The sequence below is a fragment of the Zingiber officinale genome, chromosome 3B (assembly GCF_018446385.1).
Source record: "Zingiber officinale cultivar Zhangliang chromosome 3B, Zo_v1.1, whole genome shotgun sequence".
NCBI classification, from domain to species: Eukaryota; Viridiplantae; Streptophyta; class Magnoliopsida; order Zingiberales; family Zingiberaceae; genus Zingiber; species Zingiber officinale.
In genome coordinates, this window is record NC_055991.1 from 59,258,792 (window position 1) to 59,284,681 (window position 25,890).

The window sequence follows — 25,890 nt, forward strand, 5'->3', positions numbered from 1 at the left end:
AGTATGGAGCATCTGTAGTTTGTGTTACTTTCCTTCTCCCTCCCCCATCGTCTTCCTATCTCTCCATCCAAGTAAATCCAGCCTAAGAGCCAAACTTCAGCTCACTTCAGCCATGCTTTTCCTGGTCAGATACATTCATCAGTTGCAGAGCCTTAACAGAAGGTAGCATTTCAAAAGTGGGACTATAGGCACCATTTGGCAATGATGCTACTGTAAATTAATGGTAACAGCATGGTAGTGGGGTTTGTTTTGGAAAGAGAGGAAAATTAAACAGGGAAGAGAAGCCCTACTGTAGGCTCCTCCTGATACAGTATAGTAGCTAAATGTTTTCCTTGCTCTCATTTAGTTATTCTATAAATGTCTCTTTCCCCTTCTTTTGTATCCAATTTTTGATATAACCGTTCAAAAGTTTCATTTTTTGCTTCACTCACTATTTTCTTAGCTTCTTTCTTGGTTATTATATATTTTTTTAAGTTTTCCTCGTTCTTACAAATATATAATTCCTTATAAGTTATTCGTTTTTCCTTCACTTTATCTTGTACTTTCTCATTCCACCACCAAGATTCTTTACTTAGTGGTGCATGTCCCTTTGACTCACCGAGTACACTCTTAGCTACTATTTTCAACTTTGATACCATCTTATCCCATGTTGTATTAGAGTCATCGTATATTTCACCTAATGCTTGCACTACTACCTTCTCCTTAAATATATTTTGCTTCCCATCTTTTAACTTCCACCACTTAATTTTAGGAATCGTATATATTTTCTTTCTATTAATACTATGTTTGAGGCGTATATCCAACACTACTAACCTATGTTGGGTAGTTAAGCTTTCTCCAGGTATGACTTTGCAATCTTTACAAATCTTTCTATCATTCTTTCTAATCATAAGAAAGTCAATTTGCGATTTATTATTCACACTTTTGAATGTGACTAAGTGTTCTCTTTTCTTAAAAAACGTATTAGCTAATATAAGGTCATATGCTATTGCAAAATCTAATATAATTTTCTCTTCCTCATTCCTCGTTCCAAACCTATAACTCTCATGTACTCTCTCATAATCCTCATTTTTCACTCCGACATGCTCATTTAGATCACCTCCTATTAAAATCATTTTATTTGGAGAAATATTTTGTAATATTTCATCTAAGTCCTCCCAAAATCTTGATTTGGTAGCTTCATCTAGTCCTACCTGTGGTGCATATACACTAATTATGTTCATAGTTTCTTTCGCCACTATTATCTTAAGGGTTATAATTCTATCCCCTTTTCTAACTACTCCTACAATTTCATCTTTTAACAAACTATCTACAATAATACTCACTCTATTTCTTGCTTTACTCTTTCCAATGTACCATAACTTAAAACCCGAGTTCTCTATCATCTTTGCCTTCTCACCTATCCATTTTGTCTCTTGTACACACAAAATACTAATTCTTCTCCTAATCATCATATCTACTACCTCCATTGATTTACCGGTGAGAGTTCCTATGTTCCATGTTCCAAATTTTATATTATTAGTTTTCCTATCATATTTGTTCTTACCCAACCTATAGTGTGAGAACCCTTGTCTATTTAACACTACACCCAAGTTCTCATGGAGATGTAACAGTCCTTGCTTAGACGTTACAGTCGGACCCTGTAACGCGAACTCTTACATATTTAGCACTACACCCGAGTTCTAGAGATGTAGCGGTCCTTATCGAGATGTTATAGTCGGACCCTACAACGCGTTTCTTCCGGAGAACAACCTAGCATTAGCACAATAATTTAATGGATCCATTCATTGAATATTTACCATAGTTTGACGCTGGCTGACAACCTAACGCAACTCTCCTCCTTTATCCGGGCTTGGGACCGGCCATGATCGGTCACTCATGGGCGGAGTTAATTCCATATTATTTTTTTCCAATTACTCTAGTAAATATGGTAAACATGGTAAACATGGCTGCGATTCTATAGTGTGAACTATCTTGACACTTTTCTCTTCTGACCAAGATTATTTCATTTTCCCTTCTCACCTTGATAGTGATCCTTTAATAGCCCTTTATCAACTCAACATTAAGAATACTTTCTTTTAATATACAGTGATTTGATGCTCAGGGAAGGAAAGGCTGACCTATGTGTTGGTGCAATCATTCTCTACCTTGGTCCTATTAGACCAAGAATTACGAGTAATACTTGGGCAATATAGTTTGATGTTGGAGCTATCATGTTTGGGAAATATTGAGTTTGAGTTAGGTTGATACATAAAGTAGGTAAGGGTAACTAGATATTTTACATTAGATAAAGTCCAAATGAGTTAAGGTTGATTGGACACTTAACAATAGTGAATGTTCGACACGTGTTGGCAATGGGAAAAATAAGTGGAAAGTCTAGTGTTAGCAAGTGAAGGTCCTAGCAGATCAAGGTTCATTGGACGCTTGACAAGTGAAGTCTTGACAAATCGGGATTGACTAGATGCTAGACAAGTAGAAGCCCTAGAGGCTAGACCTTTAAGCAAGTGAAAGTTCTAGTAGGTCAAGGTGGACCTAAAGCTATAGAAGTAGAAGTCTTGGTGAATTAAGTTGACCCTAGGTTGGGCAAGTGGAAGTCCTAATGAGTCAAAGGTAACTCACAATGGGCAGATGGTGAAGTCCCGAAGGCTAGTTCTCTTGGTAGTGGAAGTTTTAATAGGTCCAGGTCGACTAATCCCCGAAACATGATCTTTTGGCATAAGTAGTCACGGAAGCAAGGCCTCTTAGCAAGGCAATGAAGTATCAAAGTTGTGATCTCTTGGTAGGAAAGTCTAAGGGATACAGAGTTTACAAGTGACTTGTACTCTAGGTTTTGGGTAGATTTGACTTGGCAGAGGACTCAGCCTTAGAGTTGGTTGGAGTCTATGTTTCAATCGACTGAAAGTTGGTCTTAGTTGATTAATGGTTGAATCGACTAAGCAACTGACTCAGGTTGGATTGCCAACGAACACAATATTTTTGCTTATGGCAAGATCTTGGTCAAATGATGAGTTGAATGGGAATAATCAACTAATGAAAGAGCAGGAATCCAAAAAAGTCATCGACACTGATCTGACAAGATTGGTTGCAACTGACAATGATTCAGATGCTACAATAGGTCAGTCAACTAGCTAGATGATCAATTGACTCAAGTAGCCATTGGGAGCTAGACAATCGACCAGATGCAAGTTCAATCTACTCAGCTAATACAATGGAGAATTTAGTAGCATTTACAAGTGATTGAATGTGAATGAAAGTGTCAGTTTCATGTAAGTGTTCGTGTAAAATTTAAATTGAATCATTTCAACCTACACCCACCTCAGTTCAATAAAGAACATCTATTGCTTCCCTAACGTATATTGTAGATAGATAACATTATATTCTAATTCAAGGACCCCTTTCATGTCTAGTAACTAAGGTTTAAAATATTATTGTATGTCATAGAGATAAGTGTCTTAGAGCATCCACATCAGATACTCTAAATATACATTTTACCTTAAATTTTACATTTTACCTAAAAAAATCCCTTATATCAGATACCCTACTAGTTCTCTAAATTTAGATTCTATAAACAGTAACTCCCTAAATTTAGGGAATGAAGACACTACCCTAAACATTAAATGAATAATAAAAAAGTATAGAGGAGAGAGAAATAATAATAAATAAATAAAGATATGGTAAATTATAAAGTAGCTGGTGTACCATGCATTGAAAAGAGATTCTCTAAATTTAATAAAATTGATGATTTACCTTAAATTTTAGAGATATTGATAGGGAAACTGATATGGATGCTCTTAAACATAAGTGTCTCATATAGGAAGATGTATTTCTCTTCTCGACTTGTTTAGGCCTAGCACGTGAACTAGAGGTCGTGGATACAATATTTTTTCCACTCGCATGATATTCAGACTCTTCAACTCTCATCATCTTCAAAAACCAACTCATCTTCTTATTATCACTTTCTCCATACATTCTGCCCATCAATCATTCATTAGTATCATCAATATCCGCAATCTGATCACGTACATCGTACCGAAGTTTTAAGGCATAATTGTATTTCATAAATACCAAATCATTTAAGCGCTGCTGAGTTAGCCTATTCTTTTTTTTCTGTGAATTTGCAAAATGTCAAAAATCACAATAAGTATAATAAAATAGCAAAGAATATTTTCTACTTATAAAAATAACATGCTAATAGTATTATACATTTGTATTTATTACATACACGCTCAAATACACTCCAATTGCGCTAACAGCAGGAAGCACTACAAGTGAGGCTAAACACTTTAATAGCAAACTTTTGCAATTCTAGTGTATTTGCTCCGTAGCATTCCCACCATTCTGCTATAGCGTTCAATGACAAATAGCAGAGCACGTACCAGAAGAAGATGAAAAGAAGAGAAGAAGAACAACAGAAGAGAAGAAAAGAAGAAGATAACAATAGAGAAGAAGAACAGAAAACAAAAAAAAAAGGAAGAAACACATACCTGGGTACGGTGGAACGACTCAAGCAACGACAGCGGCGGACGAAAATGCTTCGGGTAGGCTGGGGTTTAGGTGGCCACGACTTGCGTTCTTTTCTTCTTCCTTTACTTCATGCCTTAATTCCAACCCGGGCGAAAGTTTTTTTTGGCAAAAGGTTAATAATGCGTTTTAAAAAACGCTCGAGTTCAAGAGGCATGCCTCGTTCGCGCCTCAGATGAGCTCCAAAGGCGCACCCATGCGCACGCCTGAACAACAGCGCCCGCCTCTTGGTGTAAAAGGCATTTTTTGAATTGCCTCGCGCGCCTCGGGCACGCCTTTCACAACACAGCTACTACCAATGTCGATAAATATGTTTTGGTTAACTAATGAGTGTTAAAGTCAGGTTGGAATCTCGAACCATGTTAGACAACTATGTTAAAATATATCATTATGATAAATTCAGAAAGATACTATTCAACATAGAAAATCTTTTTTGTCATCATGTCGATAATGTTGAATATCGTATTGTGACAATACTTGGCACTCCATAGCATGCTACATGAGATATTTGTTGATGCAGGTTGCACTAATAATTTGATTTTGATATATGACAAATAAGTTAAAATTAGATGTGTTATTTGTCTAACCCTTCTACCAAGTGTGCAGGAGTTGACGGGTCTGAAGGGACCTAACACCAGGCTGAAATCCAATTAGGTCTGTGGGACCTAATAGCTGGTGCGAAGACTAGATAGGTCTGCGAGGCCCGATATCTGACGGGAAGTCCGGTTGAGTCCACGAGACCTGACAACCAACCGAAGTCTAGTTGGGTCTGCGGATCTGACAACTAGTAGGAAGACCTAGTGGGTCAAAGGCAAGTCAAGCGACTGCAGTTGGTAGGTAAGCAACTGAAGGAGAGATCCAGTGAAGACGCGTTCCCCGTTGAGGGAACTATAAGTGTCAATCCAGCTTAGGTACATTTGAGAAACCTAAGTTGAGACCTTGACTAGATCCTGGTCTCGAGAAGACAAGATCTAATTACTACTACTACTTTATTATGTCGTACTAACTCTGTTTTGTAGGGTAAATATATTTTCTATTACCTAGACTAACCTTTTTACAAGGAAGAAGCTGTTGAAGAAAAGGAGAGTCCGAGCGCCCGGAACTGGTCCGGGCGCCCAGGCGAGTGCCGCGGGCATCCGGGCGGTCCGGGAGCCCGAGGTCGGTCCAAGCGCCTGGACCCAAAAACTCATCCACAAGCTGATGTGAGCCGCGTCAACTAACCGAGCCACGTGGTCCAAGCGCCCGAGAGTTCTAGGCGCCCGGAATGGGCCTATATAAAGGCCTTCGACTAGGAGCTTCAGAACAACTACTATAAGTTTTTCTCTTGCGTACTGCTCCGAAAATGCTCCAACAACACCGAAAGGCTGCTCCGAAGTTCGCGGAACTAGAGATTGCATTTTGCTTCCTTTCTGTTTGTCGATAACTTTTATTTCTAGTTCTTGTACTCAACTCTTGTAACACTTTTTGCAAACTATGTCTAACGAAAGCACTCGATGAGTGCGGGCCTTGGAGTAGAAGTCGTCGAAGGCTCCGAACCAAATAAAACTTGATTTGTTAGCATTGTTTTTTATTCTTCCATTGCATACTTCGATTTAGTTCGCTCTCGATTTTCAACGATCGCTATTCCCCCCCCCCCCCCCCCCCCCTCTAGCGTCTTTCCGATCCTACAATATCAAGACTAATTAAAATAATATTTGTTATTTTTTATAGCTCATGTCCATACAACATAATGCCAAAATTGTATTTAGATAACCAAACTTAGGTATAACTTCTCTTCTCTTTTTTTTTTTCATCTTCCTCCACCAACCTCAAATTCGCTATTGGTACCATGTATCGGAATATCGATATGATACCAAAATAATATCATTCTTATTAAACTCCAAAACTCCGACACAACTCAGGATTTTAAACCTTGGTTAGACTAAACGGCATGGATACATTTGGATTTCTTAACATTTTTAGCACTCTATTTTGTTGGCGCTCAGATTTGGGCTTCCCTTCCCTCTTTTTTTATAGCGATAGTAATTCAAGTAGGCAAGTCATAAAAGGGTCGTGTTTTGTCAACCCGCATGTTTAATACTAACTCAAACCCAACCTAGAGATGTCAAAATGGACTGATTGGACTGAGCATGGCCTGTCCCAGTCGGCCAGTTTTCTATATACTAATACATCTGAACATATACTCACTATATTTTTTCAATAAAAAAAAAACAACTATTCTCAGATGACCAATACAGAAAATTGATTTAAACAGGGGAAGAACTGTAGGATGCAACACTACCTTTCCCAAAGCAATTCGAGTATACAGCCTCTGCCTTTGGTACCTATTTTGTAAAAGCATTGCAAAACCTTGCATAACAGCCCATGCCAAAAATAGTTGGACACCTCTCTGCATAGAGTTTCTATTACATTAGACTAATAGAATATAAAATAAAAATCCTACATAATCATGAATGAAATTACTACCTGCTTGAAGTTACAATCAGGTTCCCCTTTTATCTCCCATGTGAGACTAATAAGGGCCATCAACATGGCACAATAATGATGGTAAATCCACCTTCATAAACACAACTAATGAATCTAGAGAGAAATTATACTGCATTGCCAAAATAGATTTCAGAAAACACTTATCATTAATCAACTAAGGTGACCCCAAGTTCAAATGGAAATAAAATTTAAAATTTCTTAAAACATAAAATTTGAAGAGAAGTTGGGACTAATTTAATTGAAAAATGATATTGTATTAAATGCCCGTGAACCATCACTAGATAAGGAAATAAATAGAAAGTGAAATAAAAATAGATCTGATTCTGCATTAGCAGTGGTAGAGAAAGCAAGAAGCTTTCATGGGGTAAGTCACATGCATATAATTCAAGAATCAATAAGCATGATTGCTTCAACAAGAATATACAGCAAAAAGTATCCATATAATTTGGATTTGGAAATTTACTATTCGTCAAATAGTCTAGGGAAATCATAGATTATATAAGTGAGTGATAAGGATGCCTCTCATAACAAGATATACAAGTGTCAAATTGAATTTTCAATTTGCATTTTTCATCAATTATTGATTGATTAGGTTTCTGAGTTCAAGAGTATGTATGAAAGGAGATATCTACTTGAAACTATGCAGAGGTCAAAGAGATTATGCATTGAAGTTCATAAAGTAACCAAAATTCACAAATTTATATTGTATGAAAACAATCAAATTTATAAAACATGATTTAGCACCATAATCAAACAAAATTCAATAGAGATTTTAACCAAATTGATTTAGTATGGGATAACTCTCCAACATAGATAAATTAGACATCTCATTGAGCGACAAAAGCTCACAAAGAAAAGATCTACAATGGGTCTAGGACACTTTTTATAGAACAATTAAAGGGCAGTCTTCTTAACTGATCCTTCTTGAGACAGGGACTTCACCCTAAAAGTTTTTAAAACTTAAAACAATCTTTTAAAATTTAAAATTTTCTAATCCACAATTTTTAATTTAAACTTCCTAATTTTAACCTATCTAAACCCTAATTTTAAACTGCTTCATTCTCCCCTTAACCATGGAGAAATCCAAGTTGTCAATATTCATTTCCAAGCATAAATCCTTTAAAAATCACTTCATCAATTTTGTTAAGCATGATTTCTTCTTAGCATTACTTGGTTGAGCTTTCCCATGAGTTGGGAACTACACTATTTCTTTGTCAATCTAATACTTGAGGAATTGAAACAATTTTATTTCTTCCCTTTTGATCGCTCTTTCCAATGACATTGTGACTGATCAAAAGAAGAAGAAAATTTGGCTCTTTTATGAAAAAGTCAAGTAGAAGCATGAACGTCTCCATGAAAATTTGCATATCTTTAATTTGAAAATTGAATTAATATTTTAAAAAGTTGATAAATCTAACAAGCATGCGTTAGAATCAATTTTCTAGCCATTAAAGATGGTGGAATGAATGTAATATTTTTGAAGTTTTTATGGGGATTCTTTGGGCTAGTGAATTCATACGCATACTCAATATTTGTTATGGTTGTATTTAAGTCTAAAGGGCACATATAGTAATCATTACTTGACTCATCCTCTCATTATCAATATGTGTATCTCTCACGCACTTGTCCCCTCGGGACGGTCTAGTGGCTAGCGCATGAGGTGCTGCCACCATGAGGTCTGGGATTCAAATCTTGGAATAGTCAAGGTAAATGTCTCCCTTATGCGCCAATCACTATTCCAAAGACTAGTAGTCATCCGTGATTTATCTCTTTCGTGTTGGCCCTGGGATGAGTTGGCGGGGCGCTGGGGGTGAGCGTAATCGCCTTTTGCCACCGTGTATCTCTCACGCACAGATTAGACTTTTATTTTGGCGAATAAAAGCAGCAAAACCAGATCAATATCCTGACAAAATTTAAACTCAAAAGTGACTATAAATGAAAACATATTTTTATATTCTTTAATAACATTGTTGGTTCTTTTGTACCCTCAGGGTTTCATGAAAAAAATTGTGTATCTAGATTATGATTGATATGTGAAATGTTTCTTGTCCATGGTGAGTTGTCGAGAGCTTAGTTAGGAGATTAGATTAAAGGACCATACGAGGATTCTTTAGAAGATTCAAACATAGGATCGTCAATCTATGAAGACAAACCACTAAATTTGGAACGATTGGTGTCGTATTAGTTGGTTTATAAAGGGAATGGTTTATTGGGCCACTCTTTTGAAGTTGTATTAGGGCTAGCTTAAAAGTTTGTTCTTGGACCTCGATAAAGAAGGGACCAATATAAAACATAAAAGTTTTGATCTTTAAAGAAATAGTGATGTAGTGAGTTTTCTTGATGAGTAAATCATCAATGAGCTCACTCTAGTTAATTATTGAGGCTCAATTACAGGTCCTTTTGATTTTGTGCTGAGGTTAGATTCTCTTGTTTCCAATTTTCCTCTAAAGTTGAGAATACATCATCAAGTGAGTTTTCTAAAAGTATATCCTTAGGATCATTCTTAGAGGATGACTAACTCACACAGTGGGATTTCTACTTCTATTTCTTGAGAATCTAAGGTTAACACTAATATTAAATCCTTTCATTTCAATAGGTGCGTAAAAGATATTCTTTGATAATTATCGATTAAGTTTTACTTTGTAAGGATTAAGTATGGCCTTGTTTCCTTGTATTTTTTCTTTGAACATGTTTGAACAAGCGATCATCCACTACAGATGACATGAGTGATGTTCATGGGGAACATCACTTCATTGGTGCAAAACTTCTTTCCATGATAACCAAAATATCCCTTTGTAATGAAAATGGATGTTTGGTTTACCCATACAACTTTACAAAGAATTGGATGAAGTTCTAGTGAGTTGGATTCTATCAAAGGTCTTTACAAAAGCAACATTAATGCAACAACCGATGTATGAAAAACATTTGTGTGCTTTGATGTATCATCTAACGTATGTGAACTCACATATCCTAGTATATTAAGTAATAATTTTTTTCATCCTCATCTTTCTCTAATGGTTCATTTAAAGGGTCAATATACCCTTTGTGTTAGATTGTTTAGGTCTTCCAAGTTAATTTAATAAATTTTGGCTGATAAGTAACAATGCTTAACAAATAAAAAGACATAACACTAGGAAACAACAAAGGAAGAGATTACCAAACACCTCAAAGAACCTATACAAATCCCTAACCAATATCAAAGTATGTGGCAAGAGCAAAAGCAATAGAAGAAGATGGATTAATAGGCTACAAAAGGAAGGCAAGTAATTGGACATCAATCTGCTCCCATAAAGCTTGTGTACTCAAGATTTCAGCAGCCTAAGCAGTGAGGTAGTCCAAGTGACTTTAGCTTATGAATCATACTTGAATTATATTGTAGCCCACAAAAGATAGTTCTTTTCATTCATCTCCATAGTAATCATCATAAAGTTAGAAAAGCTTGAACCTAGAAAGATTGGTTGTAAGAGGCTAGGAGGTAGTAAAAATACAACATTTTAAATTGAGGCGAGCCCTTTAGAGTTCACCAATCTAGGTGACTCAATTCCCAAAGACAGACTAACACTAACATTCTATCAAATAAAAGGTGGTGAGCAACAAATGCCACATCAAAAGCCGTGGAGAAAAAAGCATGATCCAAAGATAGGAGTGCAAAACAAGGCAAGGTCCTAAGTAACCTATGTTCGACTTTGATAATCATCTTCCACAAATGGGGGCTATAAGTAGTAGATCAGGCTTGACACATAGAGGAAGAGTCAAAAGAGTCAAAAGTGAGAAGAGGCAGTATCAGAAGAGGCGGCATCACATGAAACAATGTAAGAGGCCATGCTCGTGGGCATGTTCTCATGCCAAAAACTACTAAATCTTTAACCATATTTGTGAAAAATGTGGACAGAATTGATATCTCACCAATTGTATTTCATTCAAAATGGGAATACCCACTATATACAAAATTATAATAAGAGAGATAGAAGGAAACTAATTAATATGTACATAAGAAATTAATATCTTTCTAACTAAATCTATTAATTTCCTACTTTATACCCTTGTCTTATTTCTGTACTGTTAGGAACTGTTTGCAAAAAACAAACTAAAATGCAGCGGAATTTGATCCCTCCAGAGATCCATGCGAATGCAAAATTACTCTAGCAAATAGGATTATTACCTTTGATGCGTGAACAACCCTCAAAAGTCTGCTAGTCCAGCCGATCTGAGGGTGATTAGAATGTCTACGCCTCTGCGGTATCCACACGAGCACGTCCCTAGTTTCGTCTCACAAACTCTGGAATTGGAGAGTCTCACACACCTTCACCTTTTTGCTAGAGATGGCTATTAGTGTTTCTCTTAGCGGTGGCTATTAGTGTTTCTCTTAGCGAGCTCTATAGTTGTGTTGGGCCTTAAAAGAAAAAGAAAGCATACTGAATTAACTCATTAAATCAATAAGCTTAACGTCTTAAACCAATTTCGGACTTAAAAAAACTCAGACCCACACTATTTTAGTCAAACTAAAATAAACCAATCTCTAAATCAACATGCTCTTTGTGTGTGACCCAATAAGTTCTCATAACATTGACAGTGTTTCTAAAATTATTTTTAGATACACAAGCAATGAATGATATTTAACAATACATCATTGCTACCCAAGTGACAAGAATGTCGAGATCTGATCTAACTTGTCATTGACTATTATCTTTTATACCTCAATGTTTTTATCCTTGATATCTAGATTGATTCACGAGGCATAAACCATGTTATCCTCTCATTAATCTATGTGTTTCTTGATCTCTAAATAGACTCACTTAATTAAATAAGTTTAATCTCTCATATTGACTTATTTGATCATGGTCATGCATTTTAGTAGTCAAGAAGTCAACATATATCTCTTCCGTTATATGGAAGGGACAAATCTCACTCACATCGCTTTGCATATCTAGTGAATGACTTTATAATCTACCTTGTTACAGGTGACGTTTGTCAATACCAAAATACATAATTTCTTATGCAGGGAACCGTAGTGTCTTCAGGTTTAAAGGCTATTTATACTAATAGTCACTATGAAAATGCTTATGACACTTAATATAACGATAAACTTCTAAGGTGAGACAATTCAGTACAGATTCTCTAATATACTCATGTGTCAACTTGATATCTTATATCCATGACTTATAAGAATAAGTCATCCATTGACTTACATGCTAGTCTCAACATATTATATTGTCCTTGTATATTAATACTTAATTAAGAATAATTAAGAATAGTATTTTATATATATATATATATATATATATATATAGACAACCTCCCACAATCAAATCAATCAATTGATAGTTGTACACTAAAACCTACTATTCTAGGGCTATATTTATTCAACTAGCACAAACATGAAGTAAATATCGCAAACAAAATATTGTCTATTATAAATATGATACAATATGTCCTAAGTCAATTAACTTATAATCAGCTCCCAGGACTGACACTAATATGTACAAGCTGTGAAATCTATTCACAGTTGTTCGGCACAGCTATATAAGCTGTGAAATCTGTTCATCAAATCTGTACAGGCTATGAAATCTGTTCACAACTGTCTAATACTCCCTCAAGTTGAGAAATAAATGTTTTTCATTCCCAACTTAACTATAAGATCATGAAATCTAGAATTGTTCAGTACTTTTGTTAACACATCAGTCAATTGTAACTCTAACAAAACATATAGCATACACAAAAATCCTTCTTCTAATTTTTCTTTGATCAAATATCTATCAATTTCAATATGCTTAGTCCTATCATGTTGAATAGGATTATGAGCAATATTTATAACTAACTTATTGTAATAATAGAGTTTCATGGAATATTCCCATTTGATTTTCAAATCATCCAGAATAATCTTCAACCAGAGTAGTTCACATAATCCATGAACAATGGATCTAAACTCTAATTTTACAGATTTGTCACCACATTTTGTTTCTAACTCCTTCATGTCACCAAATTACGACCAAAGAAAGTACAATATACTGTAGTTGATCTTCTATCCACTAGAGAATCTACAGTCTAATCTGTGTAAGCTTCTAAAGCTAGTGTCCGACTTCTCTTGAACAAACTTCCCTTTCTTAGAGTACCTTTCAAATCTGTAAGTAGCTTGAAAGTGATATTCTCTTGGATCATGCATATATTGGCTAATTACACTCGCAGCATATATTATGTCTACACGACCAACCTCTAATACATTATTTTGTCAACGGTTGGTTCTTCCTTAGCTTCTCCTATCTTGTAATTTGGATCCATTGGACTAAAAATCGGCTTATACCCAATCTTCCCTGTTTCAGCTAACAAATCAGTCATGTACTTCCTTTGGTAGAGTATGCTACCTTAATACCAAGGGAGCACTTCAGTTTGCTAAATTCCTTTATTTCAAACTCCTCTATTAATTGCTGCTTTAGATTATGTTTTCCCTTTTCATCATTTTTAATTACAATGATATCATCTACATAGACAAGAGCAGCAGTCACCTTTCCCATTGTTGAGTGCTTAGCAAAGAGAGTATGGTCCCCTTGGCTTTGGTTATGTTGGATCAAAACTGACAGAGGGAGGGTTGAATAGCGCTCGTGGCTTCTTCACTATCAATTCGAAGTAAAGCTATCAAAAGAATCATGCAGCAAAAATAAGAAAGACAAAGATAGAGAAAGAACACACAGGAACGCAAGTTTTTACTTGGTTCAGAGCTTATGACGACTCCTACGCCCGCACGTGAGAGTGCTTTTATTGGGCAATCACTGATCAATCGAGTCGTTATAAAAGCAATTCGAATTTAAGTACAAGTAATTGAAAAATAAAAGATACCGACGACTTAGAAGAAAAGATCTTAAGCGTAGTTGTCGTCGGAGCAACGTTCGGGCATCATAGAGTTGTCTATCAAGACGCGCGCAGGAGATAAACTTTTATAGCCCTATCCAGGCGCCTAGACTCCTCCCCGAGCGCCCCACTGAACTGGCGTGGCATGCTCTCGTCGAAACTTCATTCAGCAAATTTTATCCATCTCTGGGTGCCTAGATCGATCCAAGCATCTGGACTGTTGACCTACCAGTCGAAGTGCGCCACTGCAACCTGTGGATGAAGTTTGCCCGATCTGGGAGCCTGGACCAGTCCAAGCGCCTGGACTGTCCCAGTGCCCTCGGTGACGAAGGTTAGCCAACCGACGCACACCCTATTAGCCACTGACCCAAGTCCAACCGCCTGGATATCTTGTTTCCAGCAAGCTTTATTTTGCATAACAGGTTAGTTCAACAAACAATAATATGTAAAACAGAATAATATTTGCGGTCTCCAAGCTGTCCTGTCTTGACTTTGAGTTAGCTGAAACTTTAGGTCAGACCGACGCCTACTATTCCCTCTACGGGGAACGCGTCCTCACCTACTCTTCTTAGGAGAGTTTACCGTTTGCTAAATCGGTCCTACAAGTTATTTGAATTTTTGCTCAGCATCCAAAACTTCAGGACTTTCACCTAATGTCCTCGACCCTAAGATTTCGCGGCTGATGTTTGTGACCTCCAGGACTTTCACTTAATGTCCTCGACCCTAGGATTTTTGCCTGACATCCTCGACCTACCAAGGCTTTGCCCAATCCCACGAAGCAGGACTTCCTTGCCTAGCCATAACTAGGACTTTCCCCTATCTAGACTTATCTAGAACTTGCCTGCACACTCAGGTAAGCTTGTTAGATAACAATTAACTTTAACTTTGAACCTTTGTCAATCATCAAAACCAGGTTCGATTATTTAGTACTCCATGCACCAACTATCTCCCCCTTTTTTATTATGGTAATCTAGTTCAAAGTTAAGTAAAAACATAGAGCATATACAAAGAAAATAAGTTAAATAAAAAATGCTCCCCCTTGATTTAATCTCTCCCCCTGAAATTAATGTCTTAGGAAACTTTAATTTTTAACCTTATTCTCTCCCCTTTGACATTTATCAAAAAAACCAAGGAATCAAAATAACATGGTTATTATGTTATGGAAGAACATGTAATTAATAGAAACACAGTTTGTTACTTTAATGAAACAAAGAGATAATAATTTAAGTGCAGTAAATGAAATGTATTTTAAAAAAAATATATTCAAAGTATAGTTTCTTCGAGGTATAGAATATTCCAATATGTAACGATTTTCAAACATACTCTTCGCTCTTGAATTAAAACTCTCCCCTTTTGATATAAAAAAAACATAAATCACCTAAGGTTCATTAGGTATCAACAAAACCCTTTTAGAAAAACACTTAGAATATTTGAGATAAAACATTGTTTTCAAAAAATCTAGAGTTTTCAAAAAAAAAATTCAGAATAATGTTTAAGATATTCCAGAGTATTTACAAAAAATTTCAGAGTATTCCAGAGGTTTTCAAAAATATTTGTCAAAGACATGTGTAAGAAATGAGTTTTCGATCATAGTTTTAAAAATTTGCAAATGAAGTTTGAAATAATTTTGTTAATTTTATTTGAGCTTTTAATTATGACTCCCCTTAATCCGACGCATATGTAGGAATCTTTGTTAACCACGAGAAAATTGACCTACATGTCTTAGGGATGATCCAAATAAAAAAAACAACTAAAGTATTTTTCAAAAAAAAATCAAGGTATTTTCGGAGAATTGACACAATTTTTCAAAGACTAAAGATTTTTCAAAAATATTTCTTTTTCAAAAGAATTTTCAAAATATTTTTAAAATAATTTTCAGTAGGCAATTATTTGAAAAATACAAACATTTTTTAAAAATAAACACATAAAGATAGACATATTTTGAAAACCCTTTTCAAAACATTTTAATATTTTTGAAAAAAAATTATAGCAGCAAATTTTGAAACAATTTAAAAAATATATATATATGTTTTAAAAAGATGTTTCAACATTACCTCCCCTTAACTTAACACACCCTGGTTATCTTTGTAAGCCACAAGAAATTCTACCTAAGTGTCTAGGGGTTTTGGTTCTAATGTTGACCTAAGGATTTTCTGTCTAAGCGTTGGTCAATCAGTTTTCAAGTGATAGTTTAACCGAATTTAAGCAAGAAGAAAAAAGAAATGAGCAAGTCTATAATATAAGATTAATACCTTTATAGTCTAAGCATGCATTTTAAAAATATTTCTATGAAATTGTTTTCATTAAATGTATGAGTTAGTTGATTATCAATCACGGATTTTAGTTAATTGAATTTTGAATTATATTTAGTTAGAGTTTAGATTAATCAATTTAAAGTTTTAATTAATTTGCAACAATTTAGTAGTTTAATTAATCAGTTTAAATTTAATTGATTAACTTGGTTTTAATCTGATTAAGTTAGATCAATTAAATGAATTTGATTAATTAAGGTTTAATTGAATTAGATTAATTAGATTGAATTAACTTTATAACTAACTTAATTAGTTGAGTTATGTCAAATTAATTTGTTACGAATTAAAAGCTTCAATTAAGTTTGACTAATAGAGTAGATTAATTAATTAATTAAATGAATTTAGTTAATTAAGTTTAATTAAATTAATTAATTAAGTTAGATTTGTTAATTATGCTTGAATTAATTAAGTATTAATTAAATGAATTAATTAATTGGGTTGAGTTTAACTGATTAATTTAGTTTGATAATAAGTTGAGTTTGACCTAAATCCATCTAGATTTTCAAACATGGAACCTTATAGGATATGTGAGATGGTTATCAATTTAATCTTGATTAAGTTAATTTGTAATATAAGGATTGATTGACATTTAAGTTAGATTCAAGTTTAACCGTCAGATAATTAAATATTCATTTTAAAAATTGGCTTTCAGATTATGATGAGGGAGGCCTTCTTAGGTATCAGAGCAACGACTACTTCAAGACAAAACCATTTTATGAAATTGTATATTTAACCTTCTTATTGAAAAATCCTGATCTAACTAGTCTAGGATGTGACTAGATAGCTTCGGTTAGTTTCACTTAGCTAAGTAGACCAAAAAGGGTACGCCTTACCCAACTTAATTCCCTAGACCAAGTTTTTCTAACGTACTATCATCTAGCCCCATCCTGCTACTAGGTTGAGCAAGTCTCAATCAAGTCTAGCCCTTATCTAACCATTTTAGATTAAGCAATTAGTAAATATGAAAGACATGATATTTATCAATATAGATTAAGCATATGTATGTTCATGGCAATTATACATGGATCAACCAAGTCAAGCAATTATTAAATAATTTGGTCCATACTCATAAGGTATATTATATTTAATTTTAAGATTTAAGTTTCAAATTTAAGTTAAATTTTAATTTGAGTTTTAAGTTTAAGTTATGTTTTAAGTTTTATAATTGAAGGATATTTGATTATAATTTGGTTTATGGGGTGTAAGTTTATTATTCAGATTTGACTTAGACTTGTAATCCAAGTCTAGAATTTATGAGTTGATAAAATTATTAATTAACTTTTCTAATTTATCAATTTTATTTTTTAAAATATTATTTTATTTTCTAATTTTCTAAAACTTGAATTTGAATTTTTAAACTTTGACAATTATTTTCTTTGTTTTTACAATTCATAGAATTCAAATTTTTATTTTTATACGTTTTCAACTTGTTCTTATTTGAATTTGAATTAACATGATTAATTGAATTACTTGAATTAATTAATTTGTTTGAGTGAATATACATATCTAATTTTTCAAGAAAATCTAAGCTAGACCAACAATGATTAACTAAGTTACTAGCATGTGTTATAAAGATAGGATTTTTATGTAATGTAAACTTACTTTGTTTGCTTCCCTTGGATCCTCCTGTTTCTAGACATTGACTTTTGTAATGTCCGAACTTCTGGCACTTGAAGCACTTGATGTGCTCCTCCCTTTCTGAACTTTTGGTGTCGATTTCTCCTTTGTCTCCGGTTGTGTGGATCGACTTTGAAAGTAAGACACTTACTTTTGTAATGTCCTCTTTCACTGTATTCAAAACATATTATATGATTTTTAAATTTTGAGCTTACAAGGTTACCTTTTAAATCCTTGTTAGGATTCTCCCCCTGACTATTACCGTCTCGAATTTGGACTCGGCTTCGGATTCAGGTTCAGACTCGATCTCGGCCACTTGTGCTTGTACTGATAGTGCAAGGTAGTTTATTTGAGCAAGTACTTCTTCGTCCGACTCTTCCGATGATTCAGACCGCATCGATTTCAAAGCATTAGTGTTGGAAGTCTCTTCGTATAGCTCGATTAGTTTCTCCCAAATCTCTTTGGCACTTTTGAAAAGTTTAACCGCATAGTAATGTTAGAGTTGTCTTAGTGTCGACCTCGATCTTCCTCTGCGTTGGTTCGTCTCATTTATCGCAAGCGAGTGGTACTCCATCTTCGGTGGAGAGAGTAAACCAATTTGAATTATGGACCAAATTTCCACCTAGATCCTTAGGTGGTACTCCATTAAGTCGAAATCCTCCTCGGAGAAAAGAGGTGGATGGGTGGTACTGTTAGGCTATAAAAGAATCTCACACAACAGAAATAAAAAGCAAAGTGCACCAAAACTTAATCGATAATGGGAAGAGAATAAGGCAAAAAACTGACTCGAGTGGTGTTGCGCCAATTTCGAGAAAATTCAAAAAAATAATAAATTTATCAGAAGAGGTTATTATACCAATTCTAACTTATGATGAAAATTTGAAAATGAAAAAAAAAACGTAAAAATATTTTTAACCAAAAAATAGACAAAAAAAACAACGAAATATCAATTGTTGGATCAAAAGCGCTACAGCAACAACAACCAAGCCTTTTCCCACTAAGTGGGGTCGGCTGTATGAATCCTTTTACGTTATTGAGCTCTATCTCCTATTATATCATCATCTATATTTAAATAAATTTTATCTTGTTTTATTGTTGCTAACCAAGTCTTTTTTTATCTTCTTCTTTCTCGTTTGATATGCATGTTTATCATAGTTTCACATCGCCTAACTAGAATATTTATTGGTCGTCTAAGTACATGTCTGTACCATCTTAAACGTGTCTCTCGGAGTTTTTCCTCAATAGATGCAACTCCGACTTTCTCTCTAATGCTCTCATTTCTTATTTTGTTCATCCTCGTATATCCACACATCCACTTTAACATCCTCATCTCTGCAACTCTCATCTTCTGTTCATGTGCTCGAGTCATATCCCAACATTCAACTCCATATAACATAGCAGGTCAAACTGCGGTTTTCTCTCTAATGCTCTCATTTCTTATTTTGTTCATCCTCGTATATCCACACATCCACCTTAATATCCTCATCTCTGCAACTCTCATCTTCTGTTCATGTGCTCGAGTCATATCCCAACATTCAACTCCATATAACATATCAGGTCAAACTGCGGTTTTATAGAACTTACCTTTAAGTTTAAAAGGTACTTTACGATCACATAAAACACTCGATGCTCCCCTCCATTTCTCTTATCCTGCTTGTATTTTTTGTAAGACATCTCTCTCAATCCCTCCATCGTTTTGCAAAAATGATCCTAAATATTTAAATCTCTCGATTCCGGGCAACTCGTCCTCTCCTATCTTAACAATTATTTCATTACTTCTAATATTGCTAAACTTAAATTCCATATATTCTGTCTTTAATCTACTAAGCTTAAAACTTTTCCCTTCTAGTGTTTCCCTCCAAGATTCTAATTTAGCATTTACTTCTTCACGTGTTCCATCTACCAAAATAATATCATCTGCAAACAACATGCACCACGGTACTGTCTTGAATGTGCGCAGTGAGTTCATCCATAATTAGTGTAAAAAGATAGGGACTTAAAGTCAAACCTTGATGTAACCCTATCTTTATTGGAAATGCTTCAGTTACTCCGCCTGAAGTCTTTACTCTGGTCGTTACATCCTCATACATATCCTTAATTAGTTCAATATATGTTACGCTAATACCTCTCTTTTCTAAAATTCTCCATATAATTTCTCGTGGGACTCTATCATAAGCTTTTTATAAGTCAATGAATACCATGTGTAGATCTTGTTTTTACTCCCGATATTTTTCAATTAATTGTCTAAGAAGATGTATAGCGTCTATTGTCGACCTTCCAGACATAAACCCAAATTGATTTTCTGTCACTGTGGTCTCCTTCCTTAATCTTTTTTCTATTACTTTTTCCCAAAGTTTCATAGTATGACTCATTAGTTTAATACCCCTATAATTTGCACAATTTTGTACATCTCCTTTGTTCTTATATAAGGAAACTAGAGTACTTATCTTTCATTGATCAGGTATTTTTTTTCGTTTTCAATATTATGTTAAATAATTTTGTAAGTCATTCAATATTTTGTTTCCCTAAGCACATCCATACCTCTATTGGAATATCATCTGGTCCAACGGCTTTTCCATTGTGCATCTCATTTAAAGTTTGTTTTACTTCTGAAGTTTGAATTCTACGATAAAAATTAAAATTTCTATGCTTATTTGACTTACTTAAATTACCTAAGTTAAGTTGGTCACCTAAACCTTCATTAAAAAGTTGATAAATTACCTCTTCTACCGCTCTTTTATTTCTCCATCGTTTACTAATACCCTATTACATTTATCTTTAATACATTTTATTTGGCGAAGATATCTTGTTTTCCTTACTCTCATTTAACTATTCTATAAATATCTTTTTCCCCTTCTTTTGTATCCAATTTTTGATATAACCGTTCAAAAGTTTCATTTTTTGCTTCACTCACTACTTTCTTAACTTCTTTCTTGCTATTGTATATTTTTTTAAGTTTTCCTCGTTCTTACAAATATATAATTCCTTATAAGTTATTCGTTTTTCCTTCACTTTCTCTTATACTTTCTTATTCCACCACCAAGATTCTATACTTAGTGGTGCATATTCCTTTGACTCACCGAGTACACTCTTAGATACTATTTTCAACTTTGATACCATCTTATCCCATGTTGTATTAGAGTCATCATATATTTCACCTAATGCTTGTACTTCTACCTTCTCTTTAAATATATTTTGCTTCCCATCCTTTAACTTCCACCACTTAATTCTAGGAATTGTATATATTTTCTTTCTATCAAGGTTTAAAATCTCGACCCGTGCCGAGGTTTCGGTCCCGGACCGGAACGATACGGTTTCGGTATCGTGCCGATACTATTTCGGTATTTATATATAATAATTATTAGATAAATATGTTTATTGTGTATAATTTACAAATAAGTTGTATATTAATTTTATATAAATTTTCAATTATTGAACAATTTAATATGGTTAGAAAAAATAATTAAATATAGTTTTTTTTAAAAAAAGGTTGATCTATGAATAACTTGAATTAAAATTGATAAATCATAATATGTTACCTTATTAATACCAAAAGGAGTGGCATGAATCAGATGGAAGCATTGGTTCTTGCGACATTCTGCTTAGGTCAACTCCATAGTTCTCCAATGACCAGATTAAATAAGCATCCCATGACATGCAATATTGATATTGATTTCTCCACATGTTCATCAGCGTGTCTCGATTCATCACTGGATGTTGGATTTGAACTGGCACCATTGAAATCGGAACGGGTACAGGTACAGGCACAGGATAAGGATAAGGATAAGCATACGTCCCCGAGCTCTGGTATGACGAATCACCATATGATGCATCAGAGTTATAATAAGAAGGTTGCGAGTATGATGAACTTCGACCAGAATCAATCTCAGTTAAACTCTCCCGCATATCTCGATAATTATGAGTTTTCTTTTGTTTGTCACCCTTATATCGACGCTGATATTGAATAGGGTTACTTCTAGCTCCATGATCATCATCTTGAGTTGCATGTGTGTAATCTATCTCACATGTCCATGGCTCCGGTGCTAGAGTAGGGGGAACATAATTTTTACCACTAGATGCGTCACCACTGTCATCACTTCTATGAGTACTTACACTGCTATCAACATCACTATCCTCATTTCGAACTTCTTGTCGGACTTTTGAAGGTGATGAAGTTTCATCACTGTCATTATGTTCTTGCTCATCAATTGCATCGAGTGGATTTTCTCTAATGCTCAATGGACCCCTTCCAGTAAAAGCAGGAGGTTTACCTTTTTCTTTCTTTTTAGTAAAAATTGCAAGAGCTTTGCCTTTGCCTTTATCTATGGACTTTGGTTGGGTTTGTGATGTTTGAGAACGCCTAGACCGAGATCCAGAAAATCGAAATTCTTGATCAAAAGCTTCATCATCTTCTTCCTCGCAGATATCTCCTCTAGCTTGTATTTTTTCAATCTGTTAGTAAGAAATTGAGATGGTCGTGGTGGGTCTCCTGCTTCATCAAGTAATGGATTCTCAGCCTCAACAGCGCTCCACCAATCCATCATTGGATCATTCTCAGTTTGGACAAATCCAATATCAAATGGGTCTACATCACCAGACTCCTGTTCTTCATTCTCTTTTGTTATTGCTCTTAGTTGAAGACACATATTATAATGAACGTAGACCATCTTCTCCAAGCGACGATAAGAAAGACGATTTCGTACTTTTGTATGAATGAGAGAGAAAGTTGACCAATTTCTTTCACAACCGCTTGAAGATGTTGTCTGTGAGAGAATTCGTACTGCAATCATTTTCAAATTTGGAGCTGATCCTCCATATTGTAACCACCACTCAGCTGTAAGATAAATAAAAACAAAATTAAAATAATTATTTATATTTGTTGACAATAATTAGTAATAATTTTTACTATATTTACCTGCATCCATTTTATATCTGCATGAAACTGCAATAGGATCGCTAAAAGAACCATATGCTTCTCGAAATAATCGACTTTCATTAATAGTCTCAGCAATTGATTCTTTGTTTGTATGCAGTCTTGATATTACATGTCTGAGGGCCACTAATAAATCATCATTTGTGTCAAGATTATAACGATATTGATATGCCGGATTGAGATAATAGCCTATAATAATTAAACATATATAATTATTAATAACAATATTAAAAATTCATTATCATTAAAAAATACGTACCAGCCAAATGAATAGGTTTTCCCATTTGATCATCCCATCTTGTAGTGATTATATCAATGTAATGTTGATACTTGGTCGGTGATTGTAGACGCCTCTTAATTTCCTCTTTTGCTTCATGAATTAGGCGGTAAACGTTGCCCATTTGTGGCTTCTTGTCCATATCAACTTTACGTAGAACAACGTACAATGGTTCTACTGCTATAAGAATATCTGCGATATAGTCCCAAAATCTGACAGACATAATAGTTTTTTGCACCTCCTTACCTTCAGTCGTGTTAGAATATCGAGAGGCTTCCCAATCCTCAGAAGAGAACATGGCCTTTAATCCGACTTTTTTCTGATTCAACGATTTTAACAGTAGAAAGTGAGTGGCAAATCTAGTCGCTCCTGGTCGCAGAATCTCCCCATCAATAAATTTCCTCATTAATTCATGAACCCAATGATGATTATAGATGAATTTTGTTAAAGATTGACCTTTTTTCACTACCTTCTTCACTATATCGAGCTTACCGATATCCGCCATCATCAAATCGATACAGTGTGCTACGCATGGTGTCCAAAATAATGTTTGATACCTTTGCTCCAATATCTCTCCAGCCCTTTTAAAGTTGGCACCATTATCTGTAATCACCTGTACTATATGTTCTGCACCTATCTCGTGAACTACATTATCCATCAAACGAAATATGTAGGGTGCATCATGATAGTCTGTAGTTGCATCGATAGATTTATGAAATATCACCTTTCTATTGCAATATAGTAGAAAGTTGATGATGCTCATCCGTGTAGGTCCTGTCCAGCCATCACACATCAACGTAACCCCATATAAGCTCCATTGTTTCTTGCATGATAGGATCCAAGTCTTGATCTCCTCCACTTGTTCATCTAAATATGGACCGGCAATTTCATATGCAGTCGGAGGTTGAATACCAGGACCAGATTTTTGGATGTTGGACACCATGCTACGGTAGTATGTGTTGTTTGCTGCATTAGGGGGAATATGATTAAAATGGAAAAATTTAGCAATACTTTTACCGATTGATTTCTTCTTCTCTTTTGAATATGCATCATCAATCCTAGTCTGCTTGCTAGCTTGGTCTGGAAATGCTAGTGGATCAATATCAGTAATATCAACTGCACGTCTTCGTCCCATAGAAGAAAAAAAATGACCAATACCACCTTGTGTTGAAGTAATACGAACACTTGCACTCCTTCCTAATGTTGATGCAGTAGTTGAGCCACTTCCACTAGCACCAAAGCCACTTCTATGTTGCATATTTTGCTCATAGTCATATTGAGTTCGAGAGGCATTGAGAGCTGCTAAAAAGTCTTCGTCATTTGGAACTTCACCACGACCTTCCATTTCATCATAGATTGGTTCTTTAGAGCTTCGGTTATCAACAAGTTCACGCTCTCGTTGTTGTTTATACTTTAATGCTTTTTTGCCATCAAGTTCCTCTTTCATTGCACGACGAACTTCTTGAGAAACTTTTGGACAATTAGAAACATCCGGATATCCACCAGCAAGATGTTGTTTTAGGCGTGTGACCCCGCCGCCGCGTCCAATCATATCGCAATGCAAACATTGCCAATGGAATCGATTTTCTAATCGACGTGCGTGTCTCCAAGCTGGATCATAAGATTGTTGTTTGGGTGCCATTGCCTATGCATTATAAAAAAATTATAAAAAATGATCAAAATTGCACAAGATTAAGAATAATACACATTTCCAGTAATGATCATTATTTTATAACGTTAAGAATATATCCAAATTTTTAAAATAAAAGACTTGTAATATTTCTAAACATATTACAAAAGTACAAAAAATTAATATTTATGGATCCAAATTTTAAATTAATTCTAAGATAAAAAAAATATTATCTATAATAAATATATAAATTAACATAAAGATGTTACTTTATATATAATAATTATACAAATTAATTAATTATTATTTGTAAAAAAATAAAATAATAAAAATATCAAAATATAAATTTAATTTATTAATTTTTTTAGAGTATTAAAATATAAATCTGAATTATTATTATTTTTTTAAAAAAAATAAATTAAATTTTAAATAATAAAAACTATTATAATATATATCAGATTTCTTATAATTTTTTTTTAAAAATTTAAACAGATTTTTTATAATTTTTTTTAGAATTTTAAACAGATTTTTTATAAATTTTTTTTTAATTTTTAAATACGATTTAAAATATTGAAAATTTAATTTTTCAGAATATTAATTAAAATTTTAATTTTAAAATATACTTTTTATATATTTAAATTTTTATTAAGAAAATTTTATTAGGATTTAAAAAAGCCTGTTTGGAATACCATACCAACCTTAGGAATTATTATAAATTTAAATTATATATAATTTTCTTCACCTAGAGCACGCGGGCATGCGGGCACGGGCGCCGGCAGCACCGCTCGGCAGCGGCGGATCGCAGGGGTCCGGCGGCGCAGAAGGCGTCGCCGGAGGCCTCCGGCGCCTCCTTCGGCGGCGCTGTGATGCATACGAGATGGCGAAAGCGTACCTCTGTCGCTGCTCGTCTCGCCGCGCCTCCCCGCTGCTCGCCGCGCCTCGCCGCTGCTCGCCTCGCCTAGCCTCGCCTCGCCGCTGCTCGCCTCGCCTCGCCTCATCGTTGCTTGCCTCGCCTTGCCTCGCCGCTGCTCGCTGCTGCTAATCGATCACTGGTACGTTTTTATAGGATTTTTGCGAGCGACAGAAGGAATCGATTCGATTCCTTCTGTCGCGCGATTTTTTCGATCGCGAGTGTCGCGCGTGTGTTGGCGCGCATCAACGAGCGTATCACGTGCCGAAAGCACAGCGCCACGCCTGCGCGCATCACGCGAAACTTCTGCGTGTCGGTCCGTGCCGCCCGGCACGAAACGGTATTCTAAACCTTGCT

At 34.8% G+C, this 25,890-nt stretch overlaps 1 protein-coding gene across 2 annotated transcripts in view; it reads right to left on the bottom strand.

Annotated features, from left to right (window-relative positions):
• LOC122056516 (transmembrane protein 120 homolog) overlaps window positions 1-25,890 on the bottom strand; it is a 43,925-nt gene that overhangs the window by 1,120 nt on the left and 16,915 nt on the right. For both annotated transcript variants that reach the window (XM_042618496.1, XM_042618495.1), the window contains 2 exons: window positions 6,988-7,078; window positions 6,803-6,910 (listed from right to left, as the gene is read on the bottom strand). In XM_042618496.1, coding sequence (XP_042474430.1) covers window positions 6,803-6,910; window positions 6,988-7,078 — 199 coding nt within the window. The remainder of the gene's footprint in view (window positions 1-6,802; window positions 6,911-6,987; window positions 7,079-25,890) is intronic.